Source organism: Atractosteus spatula, chromosome 5 (assembly GCF_055471065.1).
Source record: "Atractosteus spatula isolate fAtrSpa1 chromosome 5, fAtrSpa1.hap1, whole genome shotgun sequence".
Classification (NCBI taxonomy): Eukaryota; Metazoa; Chordata; class Actinopteri; order Semionotiformes; family Lepisosteidae; genus Atractosteus; species Atractosteus spatula.
This window is the reverse complement of record NC_142710.1, coordinates 4,100,283-4,114,962: the sequence shown is the minus strand read 5'-3', so window position 1 is coordinate 4,114,962 and position 14,680 is coordinate 4,100,283. Positions and strand designations below refer to the sequence as shown.

General features: G+C 44.0%; 1 protein-coding gene across 2 annotated transcripts in view; it reads right to left on the bottom strand.

The window, feature by feature from the left end:
- Positions 1 to 519: 519 nt before the first annotated feature.
- LOC148833597 (complement C3-like) overlaps positions 520 to 14,680 on the bottom strand; it is a 38,943-nt gene continuing 24,782 nt past the window's right edge. The window contains exons 28-41 of one of the 2 annotated variants that reach the window (XM_088916283.1): positions 14,225 to 14,384; positions 13,744 to 13,907; positions 12,263 to 12,418; positions 11,484 to 11,543; positions 10,615 to 10,708; positions 9,587 to 9,638; positions 8,763 to 8,850; positions 7,794 to 7,883; positions 6,756 to 6,858; positions 4,910 to 4,999; positions 3,968 to 4,054; positions 3,084 to 3,167; positions 1,723 to 1,867; positions 520 to 786 (exon numbers count right to left, since the gene is read on the bottom strand). In XM_088916283.1, coding sequence (XP_088772409.1) covers positions 648 to 786; positions 1,723 to 1,867; positions 3,084 to 3,167; positions 3,968 to 4,054; positions 4,910 to 4,999; positions 6,756 to 6,858; positions 7,794 to 7,883; positions 8,763 to 8,850; positions 9,587 to 9,638; positions 10,615 to 10,708; positions 11,484 to 11,543; positions 12,263 to 12,418; positions 13,744 to 13,907; positions 14,225 to 14,384 — 1,512 coding nt within the window. In that variant the 3' untranslated portion in view covers positions 520 to 647. The other variant, XM_088916284.1, reaches the window with a different exon arrangement.

The window sequence follows — 14,680 nt, the reverse complement described above, 5'->3', positions numbered from 1 at the left end:
CGTGGCTGGAAGGTCGCTGGTTCAAATCCTGTGACCAGCAGAGGAATCCTACTCTGCTGGGCCCCTCAGCAAGGCCCTTAACCCCAGCTGTTCCAAGGGTGCTGTATGAATGGCTGACCTTGCGCTCTAACCTCAAGCTTCTCTCCCAGTCTGTGTCTCATGGAGAGCAAGTTGGGGCATGCGAAATTGTGTATGGCCAATAAAGTGATCTTATCTTATAACCATAACGGAGACATTTCATATATGCTTGCACAGAGTGTTGAACTTTGGTTAACAGTCTAATTAAGAATCAGGAGCTAATTTACATCATTGAGAGCTTTGCTGCAGTGAAACCTGTAAAGAAACACACCTGTCCAGCACAAGGATTGGAGACCCACGATCCAAAGGGATGTAGATAGAAATTGAAAGACAAAAGCAGAATTCTACAACACTGGCCACTAGAGGGCGGCATGTAGCATTGCTAATAAGTCTATACCAAACTCGTGACATGGGTAGAGTAAATAGGTGTGATTAAACATCTTGATGATACTCTACAGAATTTTATTTCTATGATGTTTGAGAACAATAATTAAATGTCAGAACAAGCCCTTTTTAGTTACCGGCGTTTCACTGAATAGTACTACTGAACAGCTTGGTGAGAGAGTCGATCAGGAAGGACATCCATAACCAAGCTCACTGCTAACAACCGCAAGATCTTCACAGGTGCTCTCGTGTTCACTGGATTGACAGTCTGGTCCTTCCGGCCACCACTCGATCCAAGTTTCTGACCCCAGGATGTATATGTAGCTAAAAGTCAAAAAAACATTTGATTTTATGGGATTATTTTTTTTAGGTATCGGCTTCATTCAGGACACTAAAATAATTTGTGTGAGAGCAGTGCTGGACTGCAGGATGAATGTAAAATGAACATGTTGAGTTATTTATTGTGTGTTTGATTGAGAGCACTTCAGCATATGGAGCTCCTGTGTGACATAATCAGTTTTGCAGCTCGTCTGAAGGACACTGTGCTGGGATACAGTACTGACCTTCTTAACTGCAACCTAGGAAAATAAAATTTCTAGCCTAATTACACACCAGCAATTCATGTGGGGTTCTAGGTGCTCTTGAGCATGCCATTAAGAGATGACATCACACCTCCTGACATGACATCACAAGAACACCATGAACACCAGAAGAACACGATGACTCATAGTGTCACTACTGTTTGTTCATGTAAAACTTGACTAAGTCTGGTGTATAAAGAGAAAACTGGCCCTGCTCTCATGCTCCCCCTGCTGGCCTGAGGGTGTCATTAAACAAGGTGATGAGCCTTTTGGGAATTCCAGAGTAGAGTTTATTGCCATCTGCACAAGTGCAATGAGATGCTTATTTGAATGTGTGCTCCAATGCAAAGACATCAAGGAATCACCAAAACAAAAACACACAACAGTGGCAACAACAACAACAACAAGTTAAATAACATAATACAAAAAAACACCATTGTGAGCCAGTGGTATGGGTAGAGTTCAGTAATCTGAGAGCTTGAGGGAAGAAGCTGAGTCTAGGCGTTCGTGCCTTTATGCTCCTAAAGAGCCACATGGAACATGTTGCCAATCTCTGGCACCATGTTCGATCAAACTTGATTTGGAAGTTGGATCAACATGATCCAACTTCTTAACAGGGAGAGTAGAAAAGAGAACGGCAACTGGCACGTTCCCTGTTATTGAAAGAAAAGCAACTCACGGATCCGTATCTGTCTTCGGACGCAACTGATCCTGCGGCCGTCCGATGATGAAATACTTCTGCCCCTCTCTCAGGCCCAGAGCTTCTCTGCAGGCCACGTGAGAGAGGAACATTCTTTGAATGGGTGTCTTGAACAGCTCGTCTCCTGTGAAAAGACATGCCCTCTCTCTTTAAGGACAGCAGTGATGCTACTGATCACAGTGCCGGCTGCACGCAGTGGAGGCTCAGACTGTGCAGGTTGTCTGTAAGCACAGCTTCTGAGCTTAGTTAGAGGCTGATTACTTATCCCCTAGCCCCCCAAGATGTCCAGCCCCTCATTAAAGGATGTAAAGGAAAAAATCTATACGGATGGAAAAAAGAAAGGCAACACCTTTTCCTCCTCCACACTCTGGCCCCCCCATCTGTGTGGAACAGGCTGAAGAGTGACCCATCCGTGAAGAGGACCTGATGGCACTGCTGACGAGTCCATCGCAGCCTCTGTCTGGCCCAAGCCAGTCGGGTGTGACGTCTAGGAGGTGTGAGCAGAGGGCCTCTGACAGGTCGCCTTGCTCTGAGGCCAGCAGCATGGAGCCTCACTGTCCTGTCACTGATGCGGGCATTGTGTCTGCCGGCAGTTTCAGCAGCAGTACGGATGGCAGATCTGAAACGATCTCTCAGATGGACACCAGTCTGATGCGTCGGTCCTGCTCTGGTGTGGTCACTCGAGGGCGACCGGATCTTGGACAGTCATCTGTCCTGCCGGTCTGCTGAAACCTTCTCTGGAGTCGGGACACAGTGGAGCGGCTTACTCCATAGTGTCTGGCAACGCTGGCACATGACATGCCTGCCTGCAGCATGCTAATGGCCCTCTCCCTTGCTTCTGGTGACATTCAAGGCATTATGGAAATCACAGAAAACTGACTAAGTGTGGCCTTTTTCTTGTAGTGACCTAAGCTTTGAATGAAGGCCTTTTTAAAGGTGACCTGATCAGGCATTCTTCCACCTGGACCTCATTGGGTGAAAGTGCACCTAATGAGCTTTCGTATGATTGCCAAGTTGCAATGCCTCACTGCACAAGCTGTATTGCTGGTCAGAGGGCTTAAAACCAAATGAAAACTTTTTTGTGAAAGTAGAAAGTACAAAAGCTATAACTACAGTATTCTCATTCCAGAAAATGAGCATTTCTTTTTTCCATCAGTATACATAACGTTTTCACATTCTGTTCCTCTGGGAACCGAGCCAATTTAAAAGGTAAGCCAGTAAACAAGACAATACAACTGACAGTGCTACTCATTTAGATTAACGGCATTTGGTTTGTCTGACAAAGCATCTGCACAGGACACTGAGTCAGCCATTGCAGGCCTGAGAGGGAAGAAAGTTACCTTGTTTCAAGACGGCTTCAATCTCCATGATGTATTCCTCATAGCTGTTGGAAGGGTTTCTCTTGATTAATTTGGCTTTAAAAACTGCAGAGAAAACACAACAAAAATGGCTTCTAAAATGCAGAAGTACTCACATATGTCAGTAGAGATCACTCTGCAAACATATACCTACAGTTACACATTCATATAGAACTGAGTACATGTATAGACCATGTGGTCTCTCATTTGGGAAATTGAGAGATGGGCACTGCACAGATCTGTGGTGCCTGATTCTTGCTGTAAGAGTGGAGTACTCCATGCATTCTTCTGCAGTGCAATTAAACAGGTATGGTAATAATTACAGTAGCTCAACATGGAATCCCAAATGCATTGTGTCCAAACATTCAATAAAAGCCAAACAAAGTGTTAACTTGAATGTTAGCATCAGCAGTCCTGATTCTAGAGAGATGGGGGCTTTCGTGCTCTTTTAATGGGACTTAAACTCATTGATCATTTTGTTTTTTAATGTAAATGAAGCTACTCATTGCTACTCATTGAGTAAACAGAACTCCTTTAAGCGAATCCTTTAAACTTAGCATTGTACACTGGCATTAGTAGACACTTTATCATCAGAACTGTGCATGAATTGCACGTTAGTAACGATGTGATATAAAAATTTGTTTGATTGCCATTGACAGTATACTGTCATACCAAGTTAACAGATGTGTTCCATCTCCAAATAACAAAGACCCACTGAGGCATGTGTTTAGTTTCATTCTCTGTGACAAAGAACCTTTTACCACGTTTCCAAGTCTATAGCAGGTTATGTTGTTCAGAGACCAGTTATTTGTACTTCCCTACTCCAGATTCAAAAGGCAAAAGGTCAAGATTAAAAGTTGTGGTACCATAGTTTGTAGCAGCACACGCTGTAATCAATCGGCTATCCACAGTAATTTCCTCATCCTTCTTCTTCTTCAGTGCACTACAGCTTTCTGTAGAGAGAAAGAAATCACGAATCATTCATTTCTAATTTTACCTGTTAGTTATTTCAGCTGTTCTACCAATTATCCCTGAGAGTTGATGCACAATTCTGGTTCTTCATGGGGCTGAGGGTGTCTTCACTCCAGCTGTAGCAGCAATGCAGTTCAAATCCTGTGGCCTACAGAGGAATCCTACTCTGTTGGGCCCCTGAGCAAGGCCCTTAACCCCAACTGCTCCAGAGGTGCTGTATAAATGGCTGACCCTGCGCTCTGACCCCAAGCTTCTCTTCCTGTCTGTGTGTCTCGTGGAGAGCAAGCTGGGGTATACGAAAAGACAAATTCCTGATGCAAGAAATTGTATATAGACAATAAAATGATGTTTAATCTTAATCTTAATTGTTAATATGCTACAGGACAGTTGGGAAGGCTTTTTAGAAAGGCTTCTCTCTGGCCTTGACTGGACACCAACTCTAGTACAGAAATCCCTGCTGATCCAAGCCTGCAGGAAGGCAGGGATGAGGGCCTTCCTTCATGTGCAGCACATCCTGGGACCGTATCTCCACTGGGATGTTCCCATAGTTTTCACTGGGGGAATTTCAGATTTTCGATACGTGGCATGAGGTGTCGACCTCTGGCTATTGGAAACAATAAACATCTCTAAAACTTGCAGGTTCCCACTCTGAAGAACTGGAACTGTCCTTCCTTGCATTACAGATCACAGGGGTCCGCAACCTTTATTTCATAAAACCTTCCCAGAGATGAGTTGGTCATTATCAGCTCTTATCGAATCTTGTGATATGATGTAGTCCATAGACTTCCAGCATGCTTTTGGAGTTTAATGCTCTTCCTTGGCCGACTGGGTCGTACCTTCGGCACATCGACAAACACTGTCCCTGCAGATCCTCCCTAGTTGGGCCTGCTTCTTGAGTGGGTGATAGAACTTCGTGCAGCGGATATCTAAAAAGACAGATTTACATGTTACTGTATATACAGATAGAGCAAACATCTGAAAAAAACCCAACAGAACTGTAAGTGTAGAAGCCAGGTGGTGGTATTTTAAATTTTGGGTTATATTCTTTTAAAAAATATTCCTGTGAATATGCTGATGTTCTGTTATTTGAAAAAATAACTACTTTGTTTTGTTATTTACGTAAATTGCGTGTATGCCTTTAAGACGGCCTGATTTGTCAACCAATCACTGATGTTCATTTACGTAAATTTTTGAAGTTTCCGTTTTCAATTAAAAAAATGATCATTAGGGCCTCACGGTTTCTGACGTGCTTGCGTAGAGTTTAGTTTATTTCAGCTTTGTGGAATAGTTTTGGTATTGTGGAAAACTCCCTTTTTCCCTTTTTGTTTTGCTAACGAAACCAACGTGAAAACGCGTTTCATTTTTACGCCCGGCGAAGTTTATTGTGGAATCTACATGGGCTCAGTCAGCCATAAGCTCGCCTTTCGTACGGTGGAATTCGGAAACTACATGTAAGGTTGGTAAAAAAAAAAGTGCTGGTCAATTTGGAGCGTATGCAACTGAACAAAACCTGAAGTTAACTCTTGTAGGGATTTCTTTTAACATGATGGACCCAGGATAATAGCCAGTAGGGAAACAAGCGCATCTTCATGGTATTTAACAGCAACACATTTAACCAAGTATGTGTTTAGACCTTTTCACACCACTTGTGTCAGAAACAGAAAAGAATGTGGTGGTAGATGTGGGCGCAATTTTCAGATGAGGAAGGGGTGAAAGGTGTTAGGAGGAGCCATAAGGTCGTTGACTAATTTTTGTATCTTGAGAACTTTTGTTATATGGAAACTACTGGAACATTTTATGTAAGTCAGGTTTATGTTGAGGACATTTTCAATCATCAGGCATCATGGCTGAATCTGGTGGGTCTCGCTACAGTTACAGGACCTAAGTGACTGGGTGATGAGTGAATTACCCTTAAAATAGCTGTGGCTGCATTTGGTTGCTGTCAATATGGAAAAAGATACGGCTAAGTTCCATCTCTGTACTGGATTTGACTTTCACTTTTGCAAAACCTGCAACATTGTGGGTCAGATTTCCTTGTGTGAGCTCCCCATTCTTTGTTCTCTTTGCAAGTTGTGAAAAGACAGTGTCGAAAATTCCCATATCTGGGGACAAAGTCTTTGTTACCTGCAGCTCTGATGTTGGTCAGTGCACTGCTTAGGGCATCAGAGGATACATGCACTTGGAATTGCAGCTTAATTCCAGAGTCTGCATATATTGTGATTCATCACAGACAACACCAGGCTTCGGAACTTGAAATGGGATCACTCCCAGCAGAGGAAGCGAAGATTGCGGCTGTATTATTTGGAAGCGAATGGTGTTTAAAGATCCTGTTATGGTTCCCAACCCCTGGTTGCCACATAGTTTAAATCAGGGCTATCCAGTCCTTGTCCTGGAAGGGCCACTGCATCCACAGGTTTTCCAGGTCTCTCTAAAGCACCAGGACCTGAAGATCTGGGAGAAGATGTGAAACGGCTCCAGTTGAGACAGGTACCAGATGGTCCAGCTCAATAAGAGCTGAGCTGGAATGAAAACCTTCAGACAAACCAGCCCTTCAGGTTCCGCATTGGGAATGCCCGATATAATAAACTAAAACTGGAGGTTATTCATTCATACACCTACACTTTTAGCAACTTCAGTTGCTGAAACCGTAACTCTGGAGAGAAGGGGTTATTGTGCCCTTACCACTGGCGTAATACTCATAGATCGTCACACCGGAAGGCTGGATGAGCTCCACTTGTAACGTCTGGTGTAGAGTGATGGAGAGGCACTGTCTCTCTCTCAGAACCTGTCAGGAGGACAGAAATCCAAAGTGGCGACACCTTTTGCAACCGGAGGTTGTAATTATCCTGTTGAGCTCACCGACAAAACTGCAAGATATCTGCCGTTCATAGCATCTGAAAAGTCCATGCATTCCATTTCTTACTGCTGTACTGTAGTTATAATTGTGTTGGATTTGCAGCTCGTTTGAGGCAGATATGGTCGGGGTCTCTCCGAGTCTGTCAGTTCTGTGGTACAAAGTTTCATGCAGTGCGTTCTGTGCATCTATTATTGAAAAGATATATGTATATTTAAGATGGTGGGGCTGCAACTAATAATAATAATGATAATAAAAATAATTGCTTACACTTACATAGCGCTTTTCTGGACACTCCACTCAAAGCGCTTTACAGGTAGTGGGGGCTCCCCTCCTCCACCACCAGTGTGCAGCCCCACCGGGATGATGCGACGGCAGCCATAGTGCGCCAGAACGCTCAACCACAATTCAAACTGCTTACGTTAATAGTATTGTGGGAATATCAATCCATGCCTTCAAACATATATTTTAGAGTCCCTCACTCCAGAGCAAAAAATAAGGAATTATTTTATCCAGTACTCAGTTAAACTACTCAATCAGTAAATGACTTCACAATAAATGAGGAAAGGCTTATGGGGAAAGTGCTGATCATGTGCAGCATGTAATGTGTAAGTACATACAGCAGGCTTAATATAATTGTGAGTGGAGTAAATTTGCAGGTTTAGCTGTGTTGACTCCTGTAGGAGTGATATGAAATGAAGATGTGTAGATGTCTGTTATGGAATATCGTTTGATTGCATTGTCTGGATGTACTGTAATTTTCTGTGTGTGTAAGGCACAGCCGTTTCAATGCAAGACAAATTTCTGAGAAACCAGACAATGAAATATGATCATATCATCTTATTTGCAGCACCTAACGATCATACCTTGTAAAGATGAATGATGAGAGATCCTCTCTCGCTCAGCTCTTTGTCCAAAGTGAAGTGGTCGATGTATCGGTCCACTCTGTTTTGTAACTTTTTCAACCCGAAAAAAGGAAAAATATATATTTTAAATGGAGTACAATGCAGTACATTCCTCCGGGCCACTGCTGTTAATTCGTACACCACAGAATTAGGAAATAAGGAAGGTCCAGAGCCTACTCTAGTAAGCAACGGGCACAAGGCAGGATCCACCTCGTATGAGACGTCAGTCCATCACAGAACAGATACATAGATAAAGATAAGATTAAAGATAGAGATCAGATCACTTTATTGGCCCTATACAATTTCCTGCATTAGGAATGTGTCTTTTCTCAGACCCCAGCTTGCTCTCCATGAGACACACAGACAGGGAGAGAAGCTAGGGGTCAGAACGCAGGGTCGGCTATTTATACGGCACCCCTGGAGCAGCTGGGGTTAAGGGCCTTGCTCAGGGGCCCAGCAGAGTAGGATTCCTCTGCCGGCCGCTTGATACAAACCGGCAACTTTTCAGCCACAGGCACAGATCCTGAGCTACAGAGCCACCGCACTGCCCCTATATGGTTGATATGCCATATGGTTACCGCCAATTTTGCCCTCTCGAACAATGAACCGGCAACCTTCCAGCCACAAGATCCTTGGCCACAGAGCCACTGCTCTGCAGACTCACACCCTGGTCAATTTTCCCAGAAGCTTATTAACCTACCAGTATGTCTCTGCCTGTGGGAGGGAACTGACACAACAGAGAGATGACATACAAAAATTCACGCAGATACTGCAGCAACCCAGGTCTGGAAGTGAGCCCAGGGCTCTAGGTCTGCATAGGAGCACCGTTTACCCATTCACCACCGTTCTGCCCAAGAACATTAAAAGCAAAGTTGAAATGTTACAAGGAAGAAAGTGTAGTTTGTCAAACCAAGTGTGGCATTTCCGTACATTTTGAAGCTCCTCTATTGAGGGCACGCAGCCAGTTGGCAGGGAGATGTCCAGTATGGTCATGGTAGCATCGTGGTCACCCAAGTACCTGGGGACAAGACACAGGTAAGGCAGTCCAAGGTTATTTTAACACTGTATCATACAGATTTTGAGTGTCTTTTACTGTGCAGAGTACGGCTGGCACAGAATGTCAGACACAAAGGTATTCACCAAAGTAACAAGTTTAAAAAACATTGCGCTGCAGTTATTTAGCAATGAGATAAGTTTCTGGATTATTCTATTTTGCCAGTGATTCCTAATATGTGCTAATGCACCGATATACACTCCATGTTCTAGAGGGGGTGCTGTCTTTTCTGTTTTTTCATTTCACCCCGGGGCACTTACTAACTTGACTTAAATAAGTTAATCCTTATTACCACTCTTTCAGGTCTTCACTCTTTGAGGATCACAGGTTACCTACAGTACTGAATAAAACCAGGTGGACAGCAGCCCTCCGGGGTCAGGAGTTAAAATTACAGATCTAATATGTTTAAAGACAGTGGTTGCTTATATATTCTAATGTATTAAGTTAAGATACTCAGAACATTTCACGAGCTCAGTGAGAACCACATCTAAAGTACTCGGGGTTCAATATAAAACGATTCTGGCAGAAGTGATGACATTGTACTGATGGATGATGGATATGGATGATGCACTGCAGACTGGCACTCTCAACTCATACAGATATCTGGTGTGTAGGACCTGATGCAGTGCGGACTAACAGACTCACTACCTACAGATATCCAGTGTGTAGGACCTGGTACAATGTGGACTAGCAGTCTCACCTCATACAGATATCCAGAGTGTAGGACCTGATTGTTCCTTTTGGTGCCTTGCCTGCGAAATAGAGCAAAGTAGAAGACAGATAAGGAAAGAAAAAACTGTTGATGTCTTGCTTAATATCCCTGCTGGGGAAAATTTCAGCAGGCTGCTAAGGTCAGGGCTCCTTTGCCCCAGTCATCAGGAGTGTTCCAAGGGCTTACACACTCAGTGTTCACAAACAATCTATGTAACAAGTAGATTTTAAGTTCAAGGGTTTCCTAAACCTTAAAAGTAACCTTAAGCCAGTAATAGAACATTAACCAGGAATATCCAGTTAGAAGTAGCAGAGTAAACCCCTCCTGGCTAATCCTGTTTGGCCGGGGATGCTAACCACTGCTCAAATCTGCATCTATGACACAGCAGCAGCCAGGTCTGCTAATACATTCCTAGTGTACTCAGCAGTGGCCACTGGCTTCCACACAAGAGCCTCTAACCTTATGGAGTCAACCCAATGTGGAGAGCTAACCTTTGCTCTTTCTGGTCTTCCCTTTCCCTTTCCAGAACCAGTCCAATCCTTGGAGAGTGCTCTCTGAGTAGTGGCTAGACATTGCCCTCAGGATATGCTTCTCCCCTCCACCCTCAAGTCTAACCATCCGTCTCTTAACCTTTCCTGTCTAACTTCGCACTCGAGACAACCTTGTAGTGGGAAAATGTCTCCAAGGATGTTAGCAGGCGCTCTCTTCTGTGCTCTTTGTCATGTGTCTTTGCATCTGTGTCTCAACCAGTTTAGAAGTTCATTGAGCCACAGAGGCAGCATGGTGCTGTGCAGCTCCCACGTGCAAAGCATCTACTTAATCTGAGTGCACGCCTGCGCACTGATTATTCCAAATAACACTTTTAACACAATCATGAAAACGTAAGATGGTGCACTTGATGCCCCAACCAACCAAAGGTGGTTACACAATGACGGCTGCCTTGTTAGAATTAATAGTGACATACCCCAAGATAAACCCTACAGAGGAACAGGCAGGGGAAAGAAAAGGACACTTACGCTCTGCTGCCTCTTTGATGGAAACCTCTAGGTCAAATGACTTGCATTTATGTTGTGTTTCACCACTGGGGAGGACATAATATTCAGTCACGACCTGCAAAGGAACCAACCACATGGCAAGGCGAATGAGCATACAATTCCCAACATCTGCAATTTTTTTGCAGTGCAGTCGGCTCAGATCAGACTGTAACAATGAGCCTATCTGTCTGAAATAGATTCTACAAAGACCACACAAAAGCTGATGAAGATTGCGTGATGTTATCAAAATGTCTTAAATGCTTCTTCTGTCCTTCGTTAGCCACAATGTATAGACTCCATGCCTCTATCTCAGCCCTCTCTTTGCTGTGCATGAATTGCAGTGCACAAATGTGACACTGATACAGGGTCTGTTCATTCGGTTGCTCCCTGTGCTGGCCGACAGGTCTGTCACCGAGTGGGTGCTTGAAAGCAAGGTGCTGAATAAAGAGTGGAAAATTAAAAAAACAGGATAGTCTCATCTAAGGAGGAAAGTAAGGTTGCTGAAATGCAGACTTTTCAATTAATTCAACTTAACTGCAGATACTGCAGATATCAAGTGACATTTATTCCTTCCTAATTACATCTCTTCCTTTGTAGTAAGTCCAATAGCAGCGCATGCAACTTTTTTAAGATACCAATGGTACTGCATAGTGTAGCTAGGTGTTGGATTAACACTACAAATAGTTAGGAATACAGCTGCATAGCTAAGTACAGCTGAATACATACAGAAATACTAAATACAAAGTAACTTATCTTAACTTGTGAAAGCTTGAGTACTATTTGTTTGATTTGATTTCTCTTTATATATGAAGGTAAAAACACATTTCAAACTGAGCATTTGAAAAGCCTACCGTTAGCTTTCCTCTTCCAGTTCCTGTGGCCTCCACAGTAAAGTTCTGATCAAGTTTTACCTATGAAAAAAACATGAAAAGAATTAAAGGAAGTATAAAATAAGCATGGAGGCATGGCGGCACAGTGGTTAACATTGTTTCCTCACAGAGACGGGGCCAATTCCAGACCTGAGGCGCTAAGGAGTTTGTATGATCTCCCTGTGCTTGTGTGGATTTCATCCCAGTCCAGAGACGTTCTGGTACGTTAACTGGTCCTGGTCCTGGTGTGTGTGCGCGTGCGCCTGTGTTTGTGTGCCCTTTGAAGGACAAGTGTCTTGTTCAGTGTGGATCCCGTCTTGGGCCTGTTGCTTGCCAGGATGGACTGTGGCTCCTCTGCTAGTCTGAACTGGCTGAAGCGGTTAGAAAATGAATAGATGGATAAAACAAAACCAGTGGAGTATGTGCCAAAAACTGCACTTAAAGTTGCAACAGGAAAAGGGCAAAGTCATTGAGTGCTGAATAACCCTTTCTGGTGTTTTTCAATGTTCATGTTTGCACCCTGTTTGGGGTTATATTCTGCAAGAGGTGCTTTGTCAGTGTTTATCTGTTAAATGTGAAAAAACAGAGGTCATTACATGATATTAGGAATGTGACAGAGTCCCAGGAGTGTGTGCAGACCACAGCAATGACTGTGGGGTCGTCTTTGTGGCCGATAGTCATTGCAGTCCTCCCCCAAGGCACTCTGCCACTGGGTTTAACATTATCTCATGCTTTTTCAGCTGCAGGGACAGGAGTCTTACCTTTTCCGATTTAGCCTGTGATGAGCTGCCCAGTTTGAAATGCCACCTGGGTTTTCTTATGTCCGCTATGTTGATCTCCACGGATAATTCCATGTTGCTCTTCTTTTCCTCTTGAATCCTAAACTCCGCCAGTGCCTGGAACACCACCATCGTGGACTGCAAGGGAATGCAGCCAGACAGCCACCAATAAATAGCATTCAACACGGGATTATGGCAGGATAGCTCCTGGACAGAAATCCACAACAGTTTTCGAAGAAGGGTAAGGATAGACCATGCTCCTCCATCGCTCACTTCTTCATTCAGTTGTTGTTACGAGATTGGTTCCCCGACGACAGAGGGTACCCCGCTCGTGAGCGTCTACCTCAGCCTACAGGGGAAGGTCTAATTCATCTTTAACAAGATAACCAATCGGACCTTTTGCTTACCGACACACCTCCACTTGGCAGACTACTTTAGCCTAATTCACAGCTCACTCCATGCTCAGTATTGGAACTTTCCTGGTGAGCTCAACTACACTCTTCTTGTGCTTTTTCCTGCTTCATGTGGCTTTCCTGGTTTCGTGACAGCGGCTTAACTTTTGACTTCGATATTTGGATCTCGTCTTTGGAGCTTCGCCTGACAACTCGGATAGTGCTTTTCTGGATAACGGACTTCACCTTTCCCCCCTTTTTGATTATGAATTCTGGATCTGGAACCCGGCTTCTAGAGAACACCGCTCAGAGCCCATTTGACCGCGCTTCCTTTAATTACCATCGGCAAAGGTTTGGTAACTTTTACTCCGCGTTTCCAAAACCATGGCGTAGGGTCCATTATCTTCATTACCAGCTATCTTCTCTTCGTAACAGTTGTTTGTACAGCACAACCCGTTTTGCATCCACATTCCCGAACAGAGGTTCACCTGGCAAATTTACAGCATATTAACCACCCACTTCCCGATATTTTAAAGCAGAGCCCATGACTTTTAAGTAGAATCACCTGTGCCCAAGCCAAGCTGCCTGCTTTGTCTGGCATGGGGAGCCATTTGGCTCCTGCTGTCCAATCCAAAAACCTGTCACTTGACTATAGGCTGCCTGAGTCATGAGCTGACCTTGATCAAAAATTCTCTCTGCCCTTCTGTGTTAGGTTGGTTGGAACTCAGCTGGCCACAGAACAGGAGCTCCAGTGTCTTTTAAGGCACTTTCCATTAGGCCAGACCTACTCCTATAGCCTTACATTTGTCGTTACTGGTCTTACTCTTCATCACAACGTCCTGCCTCAGCAGCAAAGACAAGAATTGGTTCTCAATTGCACACAAAAAAGTTAAAGATCAGAGATGATTTGCCATGTGTAACAAGTATGTTGGAATTCTTGCCTTAAGAATTAAAGGTGGCTTTCATTTTTCTGCAAGTAGAAGAACGTTATGCGCCACAAAGACTGGCAGAAGGAACCCCATTACAAAGAGATGGACCTTAAGGGGGGGATCTTTGCTTTAGTGTTTGTACCTGTGTCGATCCAAAGCCACCTTGGGAATTTCCCTGTTCAATCAACCACATATAAATGCGGGCAGCTGTATCCATTTTCTTCAGCCTCAGGTACGCCAGCAGAGCGTAGCCGGTGGCTTCTAATGTGTAACAGCGGGATTGGCTGTCTTTCCAATACGTTCCATCTGAAACAGAATCAAAGGAAAAGGAGTAGTGCAGTCTGGTAAGGCTTATTGACAGCAAGTGGGTTTTGTGCCAAGCAAGAGCAGTGCAGTCTGGGATGCCTTACCAATGGCTAGGGGTTATATGCCAAAGTAGAGCAGAGCAGTCCAGATTGAATTACCTGCTGCTAAGGACTTTGTACAGAAGAAGAGCAGGGCAGTCTGGGATGGCTTACTGTACCAATAGCTAGGGATTATATGCAGAAGAAAAGCAGTCCAGTCTGGGATGGCTTTTCAAAAGCCAGGAGCTGTGTGCTCTCATTAACATGGAACATGTTTACCTGTGCCCGATCTCTCAAGGTGTGCCAGCAGAGTTGATGCATCATTTTGATTGCTCAAAGCTAAAGCGTACGCTGTGATGGCCACAGAGTAGGGTCGCATCAGGGTAGGCAGATGGGTCTTCAAGAATTCAGCAGATCTTGTCACGCTCTGAGGCAAGCTCTGCACCCCGGCAAAAAGAGATCATAGAGATCAATGAACATTTAGGCAATCAAGACATTTATTTTCGTTCGACTTTACTGATTTAACTTCTTTTACTGCCGAAAGAGTTCAGTTTTCATTAAACAGTTTACTATGTAAACGTGTTAATGAATGTTTTCCACATTATGTACTTAGTTTTGATGCTGTCCCTTTAAAACTCCAGGTAGGAGGACTTATGGCCATGCAGGAGAGACAGGAGTGTGTGTATTCTGGTGGAAGTGTCATTTGATTTGCGAGGCTATAATGCTTTTAAAAAG